The following is an 18294-nucleotide window of genomic DNA, read 5'->3' as shown; positions in this document are numbered from 1 at the left end:
TATCAATAAAGAATTATAAGCCATAGAGTCAAAAACTGCTTTGAAACTCCTTCACAATAACCACAGGTAGCCATTTTGAATTAACAAATCAACGGCCATTTACAACCATTGGAGCTTTATTAAGTGTCCAAAAAAACAAATGACTTACAGTTCCTCAGTGAGCGAGAAAGAGGGAGGGAGCGGGAGAACAGTAAACAGGCAAAGCGCACAGCCTACACTACAGCGACAGCCATGAAGAGCTCCTAATGTATAAATACAGACGATGAACCTATCTGGACCAATCGCAGCCCTTTAACCATCCAGAGATCCAGAGTGCACGGCGTCCTGGTACGACTGTCCGCCATCCTTCGGCTCTGGGAACAGTTTGATGAGGTCATCAATACGCAGGATGGTGATGGCGGCCTCTGTGGCGAACTTGAGGCTCTTTGTTTTCACCATGGTGGGCTCGTACACGCCGGCCTGACGGTTGTCTCTCGGCTTTCCGTTCACCAGGTCCAGACCGATCCTACAAGGCCACAATGTTAACTTCTTAAACTGATTTTTTTGGTTCACAACCCAAAGATAGTTGCTTTTTATGATTGAGAGTAAGGACCAACTCACCACTTGAGATTCTTGCGCTCGGGATTCACCTGAGCCTCGTTGTGGAAGGCCCGAAGCTTGGCCACCAGATCAGTGGAGTCCTGTGCTGCGTTCACAGCCAGCGTCTTGGGGATGACGAGGAGAGACCGAGCAAACTCTGCAATAGCCAGCTGCTCTCGGGAACCCTGCAGAAACAAAAGTGATGAGGAACATCTCAGCATTAAGGAAACCGACGCTAAGCTTCATGCTTGACAAAGTTTTTTATAGACATATGGCTCACCATGCTGGTAGCATAATTCTCAAGGTAGATTGACAGAGCTGCCTCCACTGCACCTCCTCCTGGCACTACAGACTTAGACTCCAGCACTCTCTTGACCACACAGAGGGCGTCGTGCAGTGAGCGCTCCATCTCGTCACACATGAAGTCGTTTGCTCCGCGCAAAATGATGGATGCTGATGTGCGCGCTTTGGTGCTGAGGGGATCAAAAGTTATGTTGAAAACACGGCAAACTGTAACAAACAGATAATACAAATAAACTCTTTTCACTTTTGTACTATAAATAAAACGTATTCAGTCACAGTTCTTACTTCTTGACAAGGATGAGCTCGTCATCACAGATGCGTTCCTGTACAACCTCCTCAGCCAGACCGAGCATAGTGGCCTCAAACGTCTCCTCTCCCTCCAGATTGGTCAGAGAAGGGCAGATGGTGGCTGCGAGTTGACAAACACAATTAATGTCAATGATATTTTGTTTAATCCACTAAATAGAAAACACATTAAAACATAAACACAGACGTAACGACAACACTTCAGCATTCTTTCTCCCCACCTCCTGTTGCCTTGGCGATGCGTTTGAGGTCCCTCTTGAGAACCCTCCTCACTGCCATTGCTCCTACATCCACAAAGTACTTCAGACACATGTCATCAATGCCGCCGGTGGTCAGGATAACAGTGGCGCCTGCTGCCAAAATCTTTTGGATCCTCTCCTTGGTGATATCAGATTCTCTGAAGCAACAAAATCCAGTATTGACTCAGTGTCAGTTGTAACACTAACATACAAATACAAAATGTAATAGAAATATACAAAACTGTCCAGCCCACAGTACTGGTACAACAGCTCACAGAGAGCTGCTGCCTTGACTCGGACTGTTATATTTTCTCCCACGCGTATCACTGTGTAAACTACTGATTCAGCATCACAGCAAATTTAAATGGGATAATGCTTAAGGATATTTTTGTGGCATTGCAAGAAGGTGAAAAATAGTGCCTACCGTTGTCTGATCTGGTCCAGCTTCTCCGGGTCGTTGATGATGACTTGGACTCCCATCTTCATCTTGGTCTTCTGCAGGCTGAAGTCCAGGCACGCAATCTTGGCATTAAGGACACGCTTCACCATGCCTTAAAAAAAACGACAAAACAGCATGTTTAACAGGGAAAATGCCTAATTAGTTGACTACATCACACAAATCAACAGATTAAGGGCAGAATAAAAGATATTGAAACAAATATTGTCTGGCTAGAAAAGTGGTGCCACAGTTTACAAACTACTGTGTCTGCATTCTTTAAAGCCAGTTTACTGTTTCCCACGCGTATCACTGCTTACATCATCAGGTGAGACGTAGCAGCAAATTTAAATGGGATTTTAACCAGCCATTACGGTGATGTAGAAGAGATTGCACAGTGTAACTCAAGTAATCAACATACCTTGTGAGCCAACTATGCAGTTCACTGCATATCCGTTAACAAGGAAGCTTTCTTTCTGGCTGCGGCCGTGAGCTTTCAGCACATTGACAGAGTTGATGGGATATTTTGCAATCCCCCTGCTGTCCACAAACTTCACAGCCAAGGCAGCATCCACCACCATGTTAGCAAAGAATTCTGAATCACTGAGGGCTCAGGGTTAAGGCAAATGTAAACAGCTACCTATTGTGCTAAGTGCCCGCTTGCCCATTCCAGAAATGCAAAAGCCAGTGATTTGTGGGGTGATCCAAACAAAACAATGTGTGCACTGCAAAGCAAAAAGGATACACTCCTATGATTTTGGAGGACATGGAGGTCTTGGCTGCATTTATTAAGCACTCTCTGCCCAGGTCATCTGTCCCGATGGTGAGGTTCTCATTGATGTAACGAACTGCCTCCCTGGAAGATTGAATGTTTGCTCATCAAAAAATGTGAACACATGTGAAGCATCCAGAGACTTATTTTAAGAGTTAAGAGTAGTTCATTTATGCATCTTACTTGCAAGCCAGACGATATCCACTGATGACCGACGTGGGATGGATCTTCTGCTTCACCAGCTCATCTGCACTTTTAAGCAACTCTGCAGCAAGAATAACCTAAAAGAACGTGACATGATATACATTATTAGTCAACACTGAGAATGGCTTCATATTTCAATAGAAAATACTTAAAACAACTTAGTTGTACATTGTACCATCGTTTTATTAGGGGTGGCAGAAATAAGGCTGCTCAACCCCTTCAGACACTGAAGGACAGTTTCTCTCTCCTGTTAGCATAGCCACACACCCGTAATAAAGGCAGATGCATGGTACTAATACAGGACATCACTTTTCCAATATACTGCAATATGTATACAGTTAGAATTAACCAGTTATATTTACAAGCATAGAATATAGCAAGGATATAGTGAGCTAGCATAGTAGCACCACATAGCAGCTGTTGACCCCACTCACCACAGACGTGGTCCCATCCCCGACCTCCTTGTCCTGCAGGTCAGCCAGTTCACACAGGACCTTGGCAGCTGGGTGCTCCACTTCCAGCAGCTTCAGGATGGTGGCTCCATCGTTGGTGATGGTCACATCCTGTCAATAAATGCATGAGACAGATACAGATGAGCAACTCAGGCCAATATGAATATTAAAACCATATATAAACTGATGAGATATTAGATGTCTGTCAATGCGACACAGACCCCAATGTCGTCCACCAGCATCTTGTCGAGGCCAACGGGTCCGAGGGAGCTCTTGACGATGTTAGCGATGGATGCTGCGGCCATGACTGCACAAAATGGGAAGCCATTAGCATAGCTTACAAGTACTAAATGACATCTTCTTTTCACTAACAGGCAGCTGCATATTCTTTAACATGTCTTACTTGATTTATGTAAGTAACTCTCTTTTTTACATATCATGTATGTCATTTTATTTAGTGTGGTACACAGCAAGTTAGCCACACCCTCAGACCATGACAGTGTTTTTCTATCCCATTAGCATAGCCTTCCATTCAAGGGGACGCAAGTGGAAGGTACTGAAACGGGATGCAGACTACACAATAAAATGTTGTTGGCGTAAGGTGCCCGTTGTGGAAAAAAACACACAATTGCCGTGTCTTGCAGAATTTCACTAGACGCAGAGCAAAGGCTTAACTTCATATTAAAGTTAGCTAGCATTAGCATTAGCCACACGTGTGTTGCAGGCAGTAAATGAAATCAGTTCTCCCTTGGATCTTAAGTGATGCAGAGAAATTACATGGAGCATACGTTAAACACAAATTTAAGCAGCATCATAACTCACCATTCTGTGTACGAACAGATTCGCCAGTTGTTCTCTGGCCGAGCACATTTAACGGACCATCTAATAGCGACATTTTGGACCACCACACAACCAAGAAGAAAGGAAGCGGCGCAGTGCACTATGGGTAAACCGGCATTAAACGGAAGGTTCGAGAACAAAATGTATCAAAAACTACACTGGATAATACAAAAGACGGCATTTTAACTATGTAAAGAAGCACAACATTAAATTCTTGTTTAATTTTCAAGTCAAAATATTCTCCTATCGTATTAGAAAATAACGTTTTGTAACGTGTTTCCTTAAATACTTCATTTCCCAGCATGCCTCACCCTTTTCTTCTTTGGCGCTTGTGATGATTGTCTCGTTAATGGTGAGCTGTCATTGCACCCCCTTCTGTTGAGTACGTGGATGTGTAGACTTTACAATTGTATTAGGTGTGGTTTTTCTCAATTTTCCTTATCTTAGTCTTTCACAAAATCTACCTGGGAATAGTTTATATTTGACTGTGTGGACCAATGACTGTATATAGTATCTTTTCACACAGTCTATGGTATGGACCTGAACTACAGGATGTACAAATTGTTCAGTGCAGCCTTGGTAACCTAAGCAGACAAATATGGTAGCCCATATATAATTACTGTATATATACCTGCTGTGGCTGTTAAAGGCACTAGATAAGTCCGAGCTGGTTCCTATCATCAACCCATGTAGGCAGAATTGTGTAGACCCTAAAAGGGATAAACTTCGGTTACCCATATGGGCATTGTATGGAGCCCATAAAGGGCCCTTCATCAGCCCATCTGGACTAACCCATTAGGGGCCTCCATGGAAAGTGAGGATAAAATTGGCTGAGCCCTAGTAGGGTGGCACAGGTGGGTCCCACATATCAGCCTAGGTGCATCCCATATTAGCCCCACATGGGTGTGTTTAATGGGTCCCTTCCCTGAGGGATGATTTTCCAGAGGGAGAGGTAGGTGTAATTTATTTAGGCTAATTTATTATCCCAATCGATCCCTTTATTTCTCATATTATTTTATTTATAAGTTGTTATATTGTCTGTCCCAAACTGTCAATATATTGATTTCAATGAAGAGGCAGTGAAAAAATGTTGTTTTACGAGCGGTTGCTGCTAGCTTAAAGTTACGGCAAATTAAGCTATATATTTTTGTATTTATATATTTTTTTTGTGTAGGTCAGCGGAATTAGGATGGATGCTCTACTTTACTGTGTGTTCAGGTATGCCTTACTGACTTTATTTCATGGTTAATATCTTGCCACGGTCCTCCTTAAGCGCAATTTCCTGTGGGAGAGGAGCTGAAGTGGGCAGTAGAATCAACATAGAGGTGTTTATCAATTAAAAAAATTAGGTCAATCATAAAGGGATCCCGGTGTCACAGTGTTTCTCCTCTCTTACCAACAGAGGTCAGCATAAGTCCACCGGTTACCTGACTATTGAGCTAGGTTTAATCAACGCATAATTCCTGTATTTTCACTTAAATTACACCAATAGAAGCAACAAGAAAATTGCTAAACAAATATGAAAATGCTATGTTCGAGGTAATTGGGAAACGATATTTACGAAGTAGTTTTCCCACCCGATAGTATCTATAAGTAGGCTATATTTTCCGGCCATAAAGTGTCCTCCTCAGCAAATTTTTCTAAATCTTAAATTCCAATTTAAGAGTTTATCAAAAATATTTTTTTCGTTAAAAAACGCAGGTCAATTTTTAAACTGGCAAATATAGACCTTGGTTTTTGCCTCATCAATTGCTTATTTATCAAGCTATATTCCTTATCAAAAAGGACATCTTATTTGGGCTGATATTCGTACTATGCCATAAAAAAATAAACAAATCTACATGCTATTGAATTAGTAAGGATTTTTTTTGTATCCATATAGCATATTATCTAAAACAATAACAATTATCATCTTATTTTCTTGTGCTATGTAATCTTTAAAGGATAGGCCGTTCTGTGTTCATTGTAGTGACATATTAATGCAATGAAAGTGACAAAAACACATGAGTTTAATCTGAATTTATTACCTCCAATACATTGTTTTGTTGAGCAATGACAACTAGGCAGTTAAAAAAATACAGTACACTTAACTTAAACATTAAAGCATTATAAAGCATACCTATGGCATACAAGAATAACTCTCCTAAAATGTACAACTTTACAAAGTGTTTACAAATAAAACGTAAAAAAAGACAGAAAAGTGCAAAACAGGGTCAATGTAGACTGACGATCCCCACCAGTGAAACAGAGGACAAAATGTACAATGAAAAAAAATATAACATACTTCATATTCCTAACTTGGCTTTGATGCACACTTCCTGATACCAACAGTAGGCCATGATATTGTGCTTTTTCAATTTTTCACGTGTTATTGTGAACTGGAACTTGTATTGAGCAGTGCTGATAGAAAACCAACTCTGAAAACATTCACAGTATTTGATTCAAATTTTGTTTGCCCCTTAACATGAATAAAACCATATTTAATAAATAAATTTCACTTTATTTTACAACTCGTCTGTGGCTTGACTTAATAGTGATAATTGCCAAAATAACAAGGATACTCTCAAATAAATAGGACACCATTGTGAATTATTTTACGAGTTTAAACAAGTGTGTGTAAGATTCTTGGTATGCTTTAAAGAGAGAGAAAACAATTGTGTTGTATAACCCTTTTTTTAAGTGACTGAAAACAATCCTTCCCTTTCTGTGACTGTGGATGCAAAATCAGTAGTGTGACAGTGTCCCATAACGTAAACAAAGTAAACAGACAGTTGAAAAAAAAATCCTATACATCAGATACAGTACTGTAGTCTTTTAACTAACTCTCCTTGATCCTCTCCTTCGTGGTCCCTCTTAAAAACAAATGTTAAAATTAGCATGATTTAAAAATAATCCACTTTTCAGATGTCACTCCAAATGATGGACGCCCCCTGACAATCACACATTAAAACATCTTGGATTAACTCACAGATTCAAAATAAATGTGAACTCCTACTGTTGCTTATAGATCATCTAAAATATTAGGGATGCACGATATTGGACTTTTTGCCGATATCTGATATGCCGATATTTTCCAACCCTTATTGCCGAGTTTGATACCAATATATTAGGCACGTTTTTCCCCACCTAATTGCAGAGAACATCAAGTCTCCCCGGTAGTGGAATTGATATCATGCCTACTCTTATTGTAGTGGCCCACTGGCAGATTCCTGAGTTGGGCGATTACATTTGTAGTGTTGAATGAATGAGATTTGGCCTCCTGGCATGGCCGATGCTGAGCCCAACCTTGCTGTCCGTTCCGGAAACTGCCATACCGCAGACATCTTGCACCCTTCTCCACGCTTGACAGAAGAGGCATGGTGCATGCAGTGCACACGCACACATTAGGCAATCATGGATCATCAAGCCATAATCTGCAGATACCGATAACGTGCCGATATCGTGCATCCCTATAAAATATAAGCATCTTCTCCTGACTTAAAGCGTGATACCCTACTGATGACGAAGGTGGTAGGTAGAGTGAAATACAATTTCAAATAGACTTATAGGTCTAAGTCTAGTTATAACTTAACCTATTGGATCTTGTAACAGCCAATATGTCTTTTACAGTTTTACCTTTTTGTTACAATTAATGCTAAAAGAAGCTGTTAAAAGTGACAATCTAGTTTGTGTAGATCTAAAGATTGCAAATTTGAACTGCTGCTTGTTCAGAGTTGCTTGATAGTGTAAGCACAAATAAAAACACCAGCCACTAACCGCTCTTTAAGAGGTTACTAGTGCTGAAAATGCAGTTAAAATAATCCTAACAGCAATATAAAGGAAAGAGCTTCAAAAGGTACCCGGACATTGAGAGTCGGATTTTTGATGCGTGTACTTCTTTGACACGTTGGGCACAGACATATTTCTAGTTCCTACAGTAACAGACAGCCTGAAGCGCTGCATCTGTACAGTTTGTTGGCACAAGTCCCCAAGCAGAATAATTCCCACGACTCCAATTATCTCTACAAGGCTCACACGGAAAGCGATAAAAGAGATTGAACTCTCCTAAATATTAAAACCCATTCAGTCAGTGAATGCCTTTACAAAGGACTGAGACTACTTGTGCTAACGTTTCACCACTAGATGTCGCTGAAACATACATGAGAAGATTATTTGAACCTGGAAGTGCTAAGGCGGCTCACATGCAGACTGATGTGGCCAGTTGACCAATAGTTACCTATCATGTACATTTAGCCCTGAAGCAGAGTTTAGGTATTCACATAAGTAGTTACAAATATCACTTCTGATCTATGTTGAGACATTTTTGTGTAATATTTCTTTTAACTGTTGGTGGATTATGATGTTGAGTGGTGAAGGGCATTCAAGGCAAAGCAGCTGTGTCCCTCGTGTTGCTATATGCTGCAGGATTACATATATTTGGCTTGTAGTTGTCGTTTAGACTCAGGCAAAGCTGCTGGAGCTCAGACAATGAAACTTATCCCTCAGGGACTGGCCGATTTTGGGTTGGCTCTGCTGCGGCTCGCTCCACAGGTATTTCTCCAGCTGCTCGCGGTCCAAAGACCTCAGTGGGTCGCAGGAGCGCACCGGTGTGCATGGCAGGCTCTGAGAGTGAAGAAGTCCCCGGTTCTGATTTGAAAGGACCGCTGAGCTTCCGTTTCGCCGCGCCAACCTGTCCTGCTCCTGCTCGCTCTCATCCTCCGAGCGGATCTCTACATAGTCATCATCATCTTCCCCGTTGTCTTTAAAATTAGCCATGTAGTTCTGGGTGGCGCTGAGTATGCTCAGTGCAGAAGCCCGGTTCAGGACCACCACCTGTTGACCGTCGTGTAAAGTGAGGTCTGAAAGTCCTTGGGTGGAGCGCTCTGGGAGGCTACTCTGCCGACCAGCACGACCCAGACTAGGACCGCGGAGTCTCTCTGTCGATCGATCCACGGTGGGTCCGTTACATTTGAGTCCAGACTGGTTCTTCTCCTGCTGCTGGCTGCCCAGAGAGCCCACTGACTGGCAGTGACTGGGCGGGGAAGACTTTGAGGAGGGCAAAGAGGGAGCGTTAAAGGAAGGATGCCTCTTAATGGAACTGTACACGTGCTCCTCTTTTTCGCTCGGCGCCGACATGCACGAGCTCCACCTCTGGGACGGCGGGGAGGCGGGAGAGGGAGGCAAGGTCTTGAGAGACGGGATGGAACACGAAGAGGTAAGCCTGCGTTGCGGGGTGGAAGACGCTCGAGCGTCCTCCGCCTCGCTGGACGAGGAGACGAAGCTGGCCAGCTCCCCGTTGCTGTAAGTGGAGTGGAGCCAGTCCTCCTCCAGGGAGGTCTCGGGCATGGACGGAGAGGACGGCAGCCCTGGATGGGTGTGATGTGGGGCGACGGAGGTCTGACCAGTTGAACCAGGAGGATCTTTAAACATGACCTGGTCGTAAAGCTGGGAGTACTCTGCTATCCTCGCACCTGAAGAGAGAACAGGAAGAATGAAAAAAGAACATTGACTTGCTATCACCTTTTAAATGATTTTTATATAAAACAAACAGCAGTGGAATTAGCATTGCAATTCCAATCTGCGACTATCAAACATTAAATAATTGTGAGAGCTTCATTTTCTGTTACCTATGGCAGCGCCCCCTTGTTTCTTCTCCTCCAAGATGGCAGCCAGGTCTTTCTGCCTCTTCTCAGCTCTGGCCCGAGTACAAGAGTCCCCGGGGTCCATACTCCTCATGCGCAGCAGCTGATTGGCTTTCTTGATCTTCTGGCTGTACTGCCGTGCCATCAGGAACACCCTGTTCTTTGATTTGTCCATCAGTTCCAAGTCCACGGACTCACCTAGCAGGAGAGACGAGGAAGCCAAGGGTGAGTCCAGACCCGCCAGCTCTCCTGGAAATAAGCTGTGAAGGTCCTTTCGAGAAGGAAGCTCCACCAGGTCGTCGTCCTCCAGGCGGAAGCTGCCGCTGCTGAGGCGCGCGAGTCTTTTCCGAATGTTCTTCACTGTGCCTGGGAGGGGCTCGGGGGTGACAGGAAGTGGGCGTGATGTAGAAGCAGGGCTGTGGTTTTCCTCTGCTGAGGTGTTTTCAGTTGGAAGGTCAGGGAGGTTGATGACTGGGATAGTGAAAGATGGTGTTGAAGTGACAGGTGGAGGTTTAGGCTGGTGTGCTGGAGGACTCTTGCTTGGAGGGCTGGCTGCTTGAGGACTAATTACAGGGGGGCTCTTTGTAGGGCTGGTTTTGACCGAGGAAACCTTCTTAGGCGACTCACTGGCACCTACAGGGAAGGCGGCAGGCAGCCTATCAGCTTTCTTCTCGTTGTTCTTGATGTAGTTTTCCAGGTCGTTCCAGATCTCATCGACCTGCTCCGACATTTTATCCCCTTTCTGCGAGCGCTGAGAGAAAGTCTCGGACGCGGATGAGGAGGAATAATCTGGCTCAGAGGAACACGGGACATGGTGGGGGTTGTCTTGTCCATCGTCCTCTCCAAAGTGGAGGCTCTCCTCAGACACAAAACCTCCAAGACTTCCTGTCAGGTCTTGTTCAGAGGCGAGCAGACTGTCCCTCTCTTGGTTTAGTTTGTTTCCTTCGCTCATCCCTTTAACGTCTGTTGATGGGGGCTCCCTGAAGCAGATGGTGTCATAGATGTTCTCCTCTACTATCTTGAGCTCAAATGGCCTCCCCTCCTGTGTGGAAGACCGGTTGCTATCAGAGGAACTCTCTGGTTCAATAATCGGCTCTGTGACCCGTTGAACCTCTGGCTCATTGTGTACCCTTGCTGCCTGGCCTTGGGGACCCTGTTTATCTGTACAAGTTTCTTTCTGTGCCCGGCTCTCCTCAGGGTCTCTCCTTACAAGGCCCATGTTCTTCAGGTCCTCATAGCTGATGTTGTCATACACATTTTCAATATCATCCAATGTCAGCTGCTCGGCTGAGGATGACCCAGATAAGTCGTTGCTCGACGATTCAGTGTGGATCACTTCCAAGTTGCTGTGACTGGGCTGGTCATCCTCAGGACTCTGTAGAGCCTCCGTAGCCTTCTCCCCCGCGCTGCTTGCCCTCCGCAGGACTCTGCCCCCATTGGGTGGAGGGTCAACCTGCACTGTGGGCACCTGGTCAACATGCCAGCTGCAGGGCCGAGCTGTCTTGGGCGAAGAGGTAGCCTCTGACCTCTCAGCAGGCGCCTCTGGTTCTGGTGCACTTTGCTCCGTGGGGACAAACATCTGGTAGATGTCCTCGTCCTCGTCGTCAGGCTGCATGGTTCTCTGGCGGGTGGGGAACATGGCCCGTCGAGCACGGTGGTCTGCCCAGATGTTCCTCACAGAATTGTCACTTTCTGTCACTACCACAGAGGGGATGGGAGAGTCTGGCGGTTCCTCGGTCACGTTAGGTGTCCTGAGAAGTGGCGGGTGGTGACTTCCTTCTCTCACGAGGGTTTCTCTGGCTCTCTGGGGAAAAGGAAGCAGACGTTGTTGTTTTACAAATAGCTACGGTAGTCTAAATACATCAAGACAGGTATACATTACATTTCATGTTGTATGTGTGATTAATACCTGTAGGTCTGAAGGGCTCATGTTGAAGGTTTTCCACTGTTCTATACTATCGACAGATGCCTGAGGGTTCAGCCTCTTTCTGCTGCTCTTGCCAGGGACCCGCAGCCTCTTTCCACCTCCCTGAATGTAGAGTTTTCAGCATTAATGAAATGTTTGAAGGACTTGACATTAAAGGAGAAGTTTGTCATTTTTAAACCTGGGCCCTATTTTTTCTTTTTTTAAGTTTGGGTGTCGAAATGACTCCTTTGGAAGGTTCCAGTAGACGGCCTCCGCCGTAGCCGTGATACGGCCGCAATGGCTGCAACATAATCCAGGGGCAATGGCACCCGATCAAAGTACGTCCACTAAAAGTGCTTGTTTTTGCCACTGACAGGCTCAAATTGTTACCCCAGGTGTCTGACAACATTACGGAAATGTTCCCTACAAAGATCGTCCTTTTTTTAAAGCGTAAGATCCTCCCAAATGTGTAAAACTAGGGCCCGGGTTTAAAAATATCAAACCTCTCCTTTAAGATAGAAACACTCTTTGACGTGTGCATGTAATAGATATCACTCAATGAACTTACAAGGCCACTGTCATCCTCATCATCAGCATCTTGCTGATGTGATTCCTCTTCCCTGTCACTGTGGTCGAAGTGATCACCAGGGTCGAGGGATTCCTGTGATTGGTTGATGAGGCTGCGGCTGCGACCGATTGTGCCCAAAGCCAGCTGGGACACCGGAGACAGCAGGGTGGCACCAAGACTTCGCTGCAGGGGAGGAGCATATTTTTAGTACAGTAAACCAGCTTTTGTGCGATTGTGCTGACTCATGGTTCTCAACTTTAAAAGGTCCATGCTCTGTGGTTACAGCTCACCTTTTCACCGTCTGTGTTGGCAGCATTTTGCTTGGCGTTTTTCAACAATTTGGATAGAGGTTCTGGAAAGACAAACAAATGAATTATTGAATTTTTTTTATTTTTTTTATCTAACCCTCATCTTTTTTGTTGTTGTTGTATGTTCTGAAAAACTGCTAAATAAATCATTTTAAAAAAACAAAAAAATAATAATAATAATTCATAAATTTTCGTACCTTTTCTGCGTCCTCTACGAGGGGTCGGACCCTCCTTGGTCTGAGGGGAGTCCTTCTTGTCCCCATCAGGGCTGTAATGAAACCCAGGATGATCTGCAGAAGTGAAAGAAAAGATGTCAGACTTGATATAAAAAGATAATTGGAAAGCGTCAAATATAGTCAAAAGAACACAAAAAGTTTTTAATAAAAAAACAAAAGTACGTAAATTGTTACTTACGCATTGCATCCATCTCCAGAATGGCTTGTTTAGCCTAGAATTCAAGCGATAAAATGAGGGTGAGTTTAACAGGTTAGATTATGGATGAGCATAAGCTTTGACACAAGGTGGCGCCACATTACAGCTTTGATCAACAATTTTTGCTCGAGTTTCACACTAAGTAAGCAGCCTCTTTGTGTCATCACAGTGAACTTTCTCAGTGACCTTCACCCCTGGTGACAAGCTTCCACTTGCACTTGGAAACAGAACGAGTGGAACAAATCTGACCACGTCAAAGAAGAAATAAAGACGACAGTGAGGAAAAAAGCAGAAGAGAGAAAGATGGAGATGAAGAAGAAACAAAGTCAGCCAAAAGAGAGTGACATTTTCAACACATCCCACTCAGAGTCGTTTACGCCATCAGTGCACAGAGAGGGAGCTGTCAGGAGATGATCTTACCTTGGCAGGGATTTTAGCAGGATGGTTTTCAAGTATGAGTCTCTTGAGGTGCAAGATCCACATGCGCTTGTCTTGCTGGGATTTGGCCTGAGGGCAGAGCGAAACATCACAGAGGAGATAATATCAGACGTGCACTTTAAAAAGGTGACTTAAAGGGCGGGATAAACACTTAAAATGTGGAACATAGCTTTCTTACATCACAAAGATTATCCTTTATATTTTAGCACGCATAAAAGGCAGAGTGGTTAGGTAACAACAAAGGCTGCCATTAGCCTCTAAACACTCGACAAGTCTGAACATTTCGCTTGAGGTGAGCCTGGACCCTCTAGAAACAGAAGACACCTGCAAATAATCATCACACTTTCTGATGGTAATCTTTCTTTATGCTGCAGGTAGCTGAACAGTTCACACAAAACATGTAATAACAGTCACAGAGACTTGTTGTGACGAGGGCTCTCTTATGCAATGATGCCGTACCTGGACCGTGTGCTGAAGTTTCGGGTTTTTGTAGTGAAACACACTGAAACTCAGAGGCTCTTTAGGAATAACCTCCACCAGCATCAGGTTGCAGCACTGCAAAACACAGGGAGGAAGATGTGTTAAAACCCAAGCAAACATTTAGGGTCTCTTTGGGACGTATTGAGCTTCAAGCAGCACCACTGACCAGTATGTGAGCCTTGTAGGTGTAGGCTTCTTCACGTTTCTTGGTAATGAGCAGAAGCTTGTCAAACAGGAAGAGAGTTCTCTCGTTTTTGGCTCGCTGCAGACGAAACGTTCCTTCAAGAACCAACTCTCCGTAGCCGATCAGATCAGGGCCCTTCCAGTTGGTCAGCAGGCTCTGAATTTCCTGCAGAAATACAGACAGGAGGAGTCAAAAAACTGTGTTAGGAAGGAGATTAGATAATGTAAGATAAGACAGTAAAAAAAGGAGGTAAGTGCTAGCAAAGAAAAAATGTTAATGAAAAGGACAAAACAACTGAAATTTTCTATTTAGCCAGACACTGACAGTAAACGCTTCCACACACATTCCTGCATTCACTTGACCCCTCTGGCTCCCAGCTGATAAAAGAAACAAGCTTCTCTTTTATGTTTCTTCCTTATGCAAGGCCATCATTAGCCCAGTGGAAAACGCAGCGTCTTGCGTAAGACGTGGGGAGGATCAGAGCCTTGGCTGATTCCAACCTACACATAACTGTTCTGCAGAACAATAAAAGAATTGGCTCCTTGAAGCGCACGAAACTACCGTGTCTGTTTTAGGTATTGGAGTAATAAGAGGACAGATCAAACGCTTCTATAGATTCAGAAAAACCACCAAAGCACCAAATCGATTGCACAATTTGGCATCTTTTGAATTTTTGTTTTAATAGTCGTCGTACCTGTAACCTCACAGCATGCTCGTGTTTCCTCTTCATGTCGTTGATGTGCCAAGCCACTCTCTGCATGGTTTCTATGGCTTCCTGCACAACCTCGTACGTCTCCGTGTCCTTCTCCATGTGGTTGGCTATCTCCTGCACAGATCACACACAAACGCACCATGGGGAGTTAGCATTTGCACGCGCTGCACGCACACGCACTCGCATACAAAACACATGCATGTTCATGGAGACACATGCATAAGGGTAAACTGATGCAGGCCTTCTTATGCGCAGAAACACACACTTGTGCATGCACTGTATATATACAGGAACATGCATGCTGAGCGCCATATGTCTAAACACATGGCCTCTCCAGTGGAGATCATTGGGAGCTGATCCAGAAGTGATGTTATTTAACCACAGTATCCATCCATTTATTTTGCTTCAGATAAAAACATTATTGTGCGCTAACAAGTCTGTGCGTGTATGTCTGTGGGCAGAGAGTAATTGTGTGTGTTTGAGTGAGACAGACACACAGACAGACAGATACACTTACGTGTAGCAGTAGGTGGTACTTGAGGATCCTCTGCACTGGCTTGAGCAGGTAGGAGCCCAGGGGCAAGGAGTGCCTCAGAGATTCCTGCCGCTCACGGAAGAACTTGGCCAACGCCTTGTTCCTCATGCACTCTGTAAGCACAGCCACCGACCTGTGGAGACACAGCGCGGCGAATAAGATATCAGGGATGTGTTGTAAACTGTAATTTGACAGTAATGACAAGCTAGACGTTTAATGTATGTTCTGGCAGACGATATGAAAAAAGAAAATTCCGACCATCTGACAGAAATCACAAAGAAAGATTACAGCAATATATGGAAATATGGGCCTTTTGCTGCCATTGAAACCACTTATTTATGTTTGTACATGCAAAACAATACATTTAAAAGTATACTATATACAAGCCAAATTGTTCAGACTTTTTAATTATGTCCCAGTTTTGATGCTCTAAGACTCAAACACTTAACTGTGCATGTCTGAAGCAGTGTGAAAAGGGCTAATGTTGGGTGTACCATCAGATAGAAATCCGTGCAGATGCAAAAATGCTTTGAAAATGATCTTTTTTATTTACAATTTACTTGTTATCTTGTTACCTCACTGAATGTATGAAGATCTTGTCTTTTGTTTCCTCGACAGAATAAATTGCAGGTTTAAACAACATTACAGTACAACCTTGTAAGACCTGAGATACTGGTTAATTGAGCTGGTTTACTGTGTGACCTACTGGAAAAGAAAGAGCCTTTTTCACCAACTAAATTAGGCTGCGTGTGTGCGTGTGTGCGTGTGTGTGTGTGTGTGCATGCATATTGATACAGCGTGGAAAAAGTCAGTAAGACAGTTGCAAGTTGCCCAAAACTTTTGTGTGTGTGTGTGTGTGTGTGTGTGTGTGTGTGTGTGTGTGTGTGTGTGTGCGTGCATGCGCATGTCTGCATGTCTAAATTCCAGTGAAGCTCCACACAGGCCTCACATTGTTCTGGAGGAAACCCGACCTCCGAGTTCAGCATGACCACGATACATCTGCAGCCTCTGTGTGTGCGTCTGCGTGCGCGCGCGTGTGTGTCGTTGTGTCTCCCATGTGTGTGTGGGTGTGTGTCTGTCGTGTGTGACCTTGGTGGGGGTCACCAGCTGTGGTGTGGATGAGGGAGAAGGTCTATCTCAAACAGCTGACAATAGCCCCCTCACACACACACACATACTGTCACACACACACAATCAGCATTCAATTAGTGAATAGTTGGGTCCCCGCGTTCTTATCGCACGCAGTGAAAGAAAAATGGTTGCTGGGGGAGAAGGTGTGTTCGTAGGTGCTGTATATCTTGGCGTAAAGAAAAGCCTCACGTTTCGGCCCATTTAATCACACACAATACACACCTATATAACTCCTCCCTCGCGGTCCACATAGGCGTCCCCTGGGACCACACTCACACAGCTTAATAAAACATTAACAGTGTTGGGTATGATAAGGTGACATCTATAATACCCCATCTGTCAGTGCGCGAGCTGTAACTCTGTCAATAGGCAGCAAATAAAAGAATGGGAGGAAAAATGGGGCACCAAAGGAGGGAGGGAGGGAGAGAGTTCAACCCCGAGGCACAACTGCAGGTAGACACTTTGCCTCCTGCTGAGGCGGCTTCTATGGAGCGCGTCAGTTTATCAGGGAGGCAGAAAAAAGGTAACACATTGATCGACGTACAATGGAGCTATGTGAGACGCTGGGAAGACGGTGTGTGGAGGTTAGATTAAGATAGGGTGACAATGACAGCAGGAGGACGGCTTTTGTACAGTAGGCTGAATGAGCCGTCTTACCGTGGGTAGTTGGTGCAGTACTGAGTGTAGATGTGGAATTCTTCACTCTGCAAAACACAAAAAAAGACAGATTAGTTGATGCTTTTAGTTGATATTTGCAACCCACATATGAGGGCGTAGGTTCAAAGGAGGGTAGCATCAGTAGGTTATAAGCTGCATGTTGTTAATTTCAACACATTGACCCATTGAACTTTAGAGCAAGTGAAAAACAGCGCTGAAAGAATACATCCTTTAACAGGTCTCCTTAATGTAGTCAGAGGACATTAAGCTGGGGAATATAGCACCTTGGAAACCCTTAAAGGTAGAGTAGGCAATTTTTTTGGATGCACTTTTTTTTTTTTTTTTTTTGCTCAAATTCCTCTAAAAACAATTTTCCACTCATTGTGCATGAGCAGAGTTTTCCAAAAGCTAAAGCTAGCAAGCAACTGATTTTTCCCTTTTCAATATAAAAGACTTTGTATTTCTGATTTTGAGTGGATAAAATATTTAAAAATAAAATATTATCACTGATATTTCTGCTGATCATGCTTGCCAGGAAGCTTTAAAGTGGTAATCTCGAATATCTCAGTTTCCTTCTCTTTGGCAGCACCTATGGCGATAAACGGTAATTGCGGGAGCACACTTCCCAGATATCCAGAGAGTGTTGCATGTGTGACGTCCACGGTTGGCTCCGGTTGTAACTCTTGATTTTCCTCGCTGACGGTCGCTTTCCTTTTTAGACTGTTTGCTTCATCTGAGCGTCGAGTTTGTTTCTTTTTCTTTGGATTTTCACTTCTTGTTGAAGTTGTATCTGTAGTCATCCATCTTTTCTTTGTTTGTTCAGCCATAGTAGATTACTGTTTGCTCGCAACACTTGCAGAGAGTGGAAAAGCAGCCGCTTAGCTCCGCCTACCCTCCCTGGCAGACCAACCACTGCTGGCTGATTGAAAACGCGTCACTAACTGGGCGCAGCTTGTGATTTTTTCTGTGAAAGTCGCCAAAGTCACCCAGTCTGTAATACAGCAAATGCAAAGGCTTTCATCAGAGGGCCATAGGCTCAATCACCATTGTGTTACCTCATTCGGCGATAGATGGTGACTTAACAGACATTTATTTACATGAAAATCTTCATGATTATCAATTTAAATGTTCTTTTCACCACTCCAAACAGCAATTTGTCTCCATTCCTTTCTGTCTGGTGGCGACACACTG

At 44.1% G+C, this 18294-nt stretch overlaps 2 protein-coding genes and 1 non-coding gene across 5 annotated transcripts in view; all 3 read right to left on the bottom strand.

Annotated features, from left to right (window-relative positions):
• Positions 1 to 79: 79 nt before the first annotated feature.
• Positions 80 to 4202, bottom strand: tcp1 (t-complex 1). The gene is made up of 12 exons (XM_069687313.1): positions 4114 to 4202; positions 3513 to 3598; positions 3274 to 3402; positions 2819 to 2916; positions 2609 to 2719; positions 2285 to 2466; positions 1852 to 1978; positions 1410 to 1585; positions 1168 to 1291; positions 860 to 1052; positions 601 to 764; positions 80 to 505 (listed from the first exon to the last, which is right to left on the bottom strand). The coding sequence occupies exons 1-12, from the start codon at positions 4184 to 4186 to the stop codon at positions 292 to 294; spliced, it is 1677 nt and encodes a 558-aa protein (XP_069543414.1). The 5' UTR covers positions 4187 to 4202; the 3' UTR covers positions 80 to 291.
• Positions 3724 to 3860, bottom strand: LOC138587375 (small nucleolar RNA SNORA29). Its single transcript, XR_011307380.1, has one exon. It is a non-coding gene; the product is annotated as a small nucleolar RNA SNORA29 (small nucleolar RNA).
• Positions 4203 to 6135: 1933 nt separating the features above from the next.
• The window catches only part of LOC138584966 (pleckstrin homology domain-containing family G member 1), a 71377-nt gene continuing 59218 nt past the window's right edge, over positions 6136 to 18294 (bottom strand). For all 3 annotated transcript variants that reach the window (XM_069657165.1, XM_069657168.1, XM_069657167.1), the window contains exons 5-17: positions 17104 to 17150; positions 15298 to 15448; positions 14763 to 14894; positions 14051 to 14233; positions 13864 to 13959; positions 13387 to 13473; positions 12949 to 12982; positions 12732 to 12824; positions 12517 to 12578; positions 12227 to 12409; positions 11662 to 11781; positions 9738 to 11556; positions 6136 to 9581 (exon numbers count right to left, since the gene is read on the bottom strand). In XM_069657165.1, coding sequence (XP_069513266.1) covers positions 8572 to 9581; positions 9738 to 11556; positions 11662 to 11781; positions 12227 to 12409; positions 12517 to 12578; positions 12732 to 12824; positions 12949 to 12982; positions 13387 to 13473; positions 13864 to 13959; positions 14051 to 14233; positions 14763 to 14894; positions 15298 to 15448; positions 17104 to 17150 — 4017 coding nt within the window. In that variant the 3' untranslated portion in view covers positions 6136 to 8571. The remainder of the gene's footprint in view (positions 9582 to 9737; positions 11557 to 11661; positions 11782 to 12226; positions 12410 to 12516; positions 12579 to 12731; positions 12825 to 12948; positions 12983 to 13386; positions 13474 to 13863; positions 13960 to 14050; positions 14234 to 14762; positions 14895 to 15297; positions 15449 to 17103; positions 17151 to 18294) is intronic.

The sequence above is a fragment of the Semicossyphus pulcher genome, unplaced genomic scaffold (genome assembly GCF_022749685.1).
Source record: "Semicossyphus pulcher isolate SPU_LCO1_2020_fin unplaced genomic scaffold, fSemPul1.0.p SCAF_11, whole genome shotgun sequence".
Taxonomy (NCBI): domain Eukaryota; kingdom Metazoa; phylum Chordata; class Actinopteri; order Labriformes; family Labridae; genus Semicossyphus; species Semicossyphus pulcher.
The sequence above is the reverse complement of the archived record's forward strand: the minus strand, read 5'-3'. Positions and strand labels throughout refer to the sequence as shown.